Source organism: Babylonia areolata, chromosome 19, assembly GCF_041734735.1.
Source record: "Babylonia areolata isolate BAREFJ2019XMU chromosome 19, ASM4173473v1, whole genome shotgun sequence".
Classification (NCBI taxonomy): domain Eukaryota; kingdom Metazoa; phylum Mollusca; class Gastropoda; order Neogastropoda; family Buccinidae; genus Babylonia; species Babylonia areolata.
In genome coordinates, this window is record NC_134894.1 from 13,300,003 (window position 1) to 13,300,508 (window position 506).

The window sequence follows — 506 nt, forward strand, 5'->3', positions numbered from 1 at the left end:
AGATGGACAGAGACTGTAAGACAGACAGAAAGAGAGATGAGACAGACATCCGGAGAAAAAACAGACAGACGAGACAAACAGCCAGAAAGACAGACAGACAGAGACGCCGACAAGGCCGAGACAAAAACCCTACCTGGCCGGAAGCGCAGAGCCTCGGACCTGCACCAGAGCTCGGCCTCAGTGAGGTTGATGAGCAGCTCCTCCACCAACACGCTGGCCACCATGACGACGCTGGTGACGCTCCCTCAGTGTGGAGGGACCACGACCCCACGGACCACCCAGCCAAAGTCACTCTGTGAGGGGACCTCGACCCAACGAACCACGGCCACAAAAACTCTCTCAGTGTGAAGGACCACGACCCACGAAACTCCAAGCCAAAGTCACTCAGTGTGGGGAGAGTGATACCCCACGGACCACCCAGCTAAAGTCACTCAGTGTGCGGAGGGTGACACCCCACGGAACCACCCAGCCAAAGTCACTCAGTGTGGGAAGGGTGACACCCCACG

The 506-nt window shown here is 57.9% G+C and overlaps 1 protein-coding gene across 1 annotated transcript in view; it reads right to left on the reverse strand.

The window, feature by feature from the left end:
* Positions 1-224, reverse strand: part of LOC143293949 (corticotropin-releasing factor receptor 2-like) — a 92,568-nt gene extending 92,344 nt beyond the window's left edge. The window contains exon 1 of the mRNA XM_076605345.1: positions 134-224. Coding sequence (XP_076461460.1) covers positions 134-224 — 91 coding nt within the window. The remainder of the gene's footprint in view (positions 1-133) is intronic.
* Between the last annotated feature and the right edge of the window lie 282 nt (positions 225-506).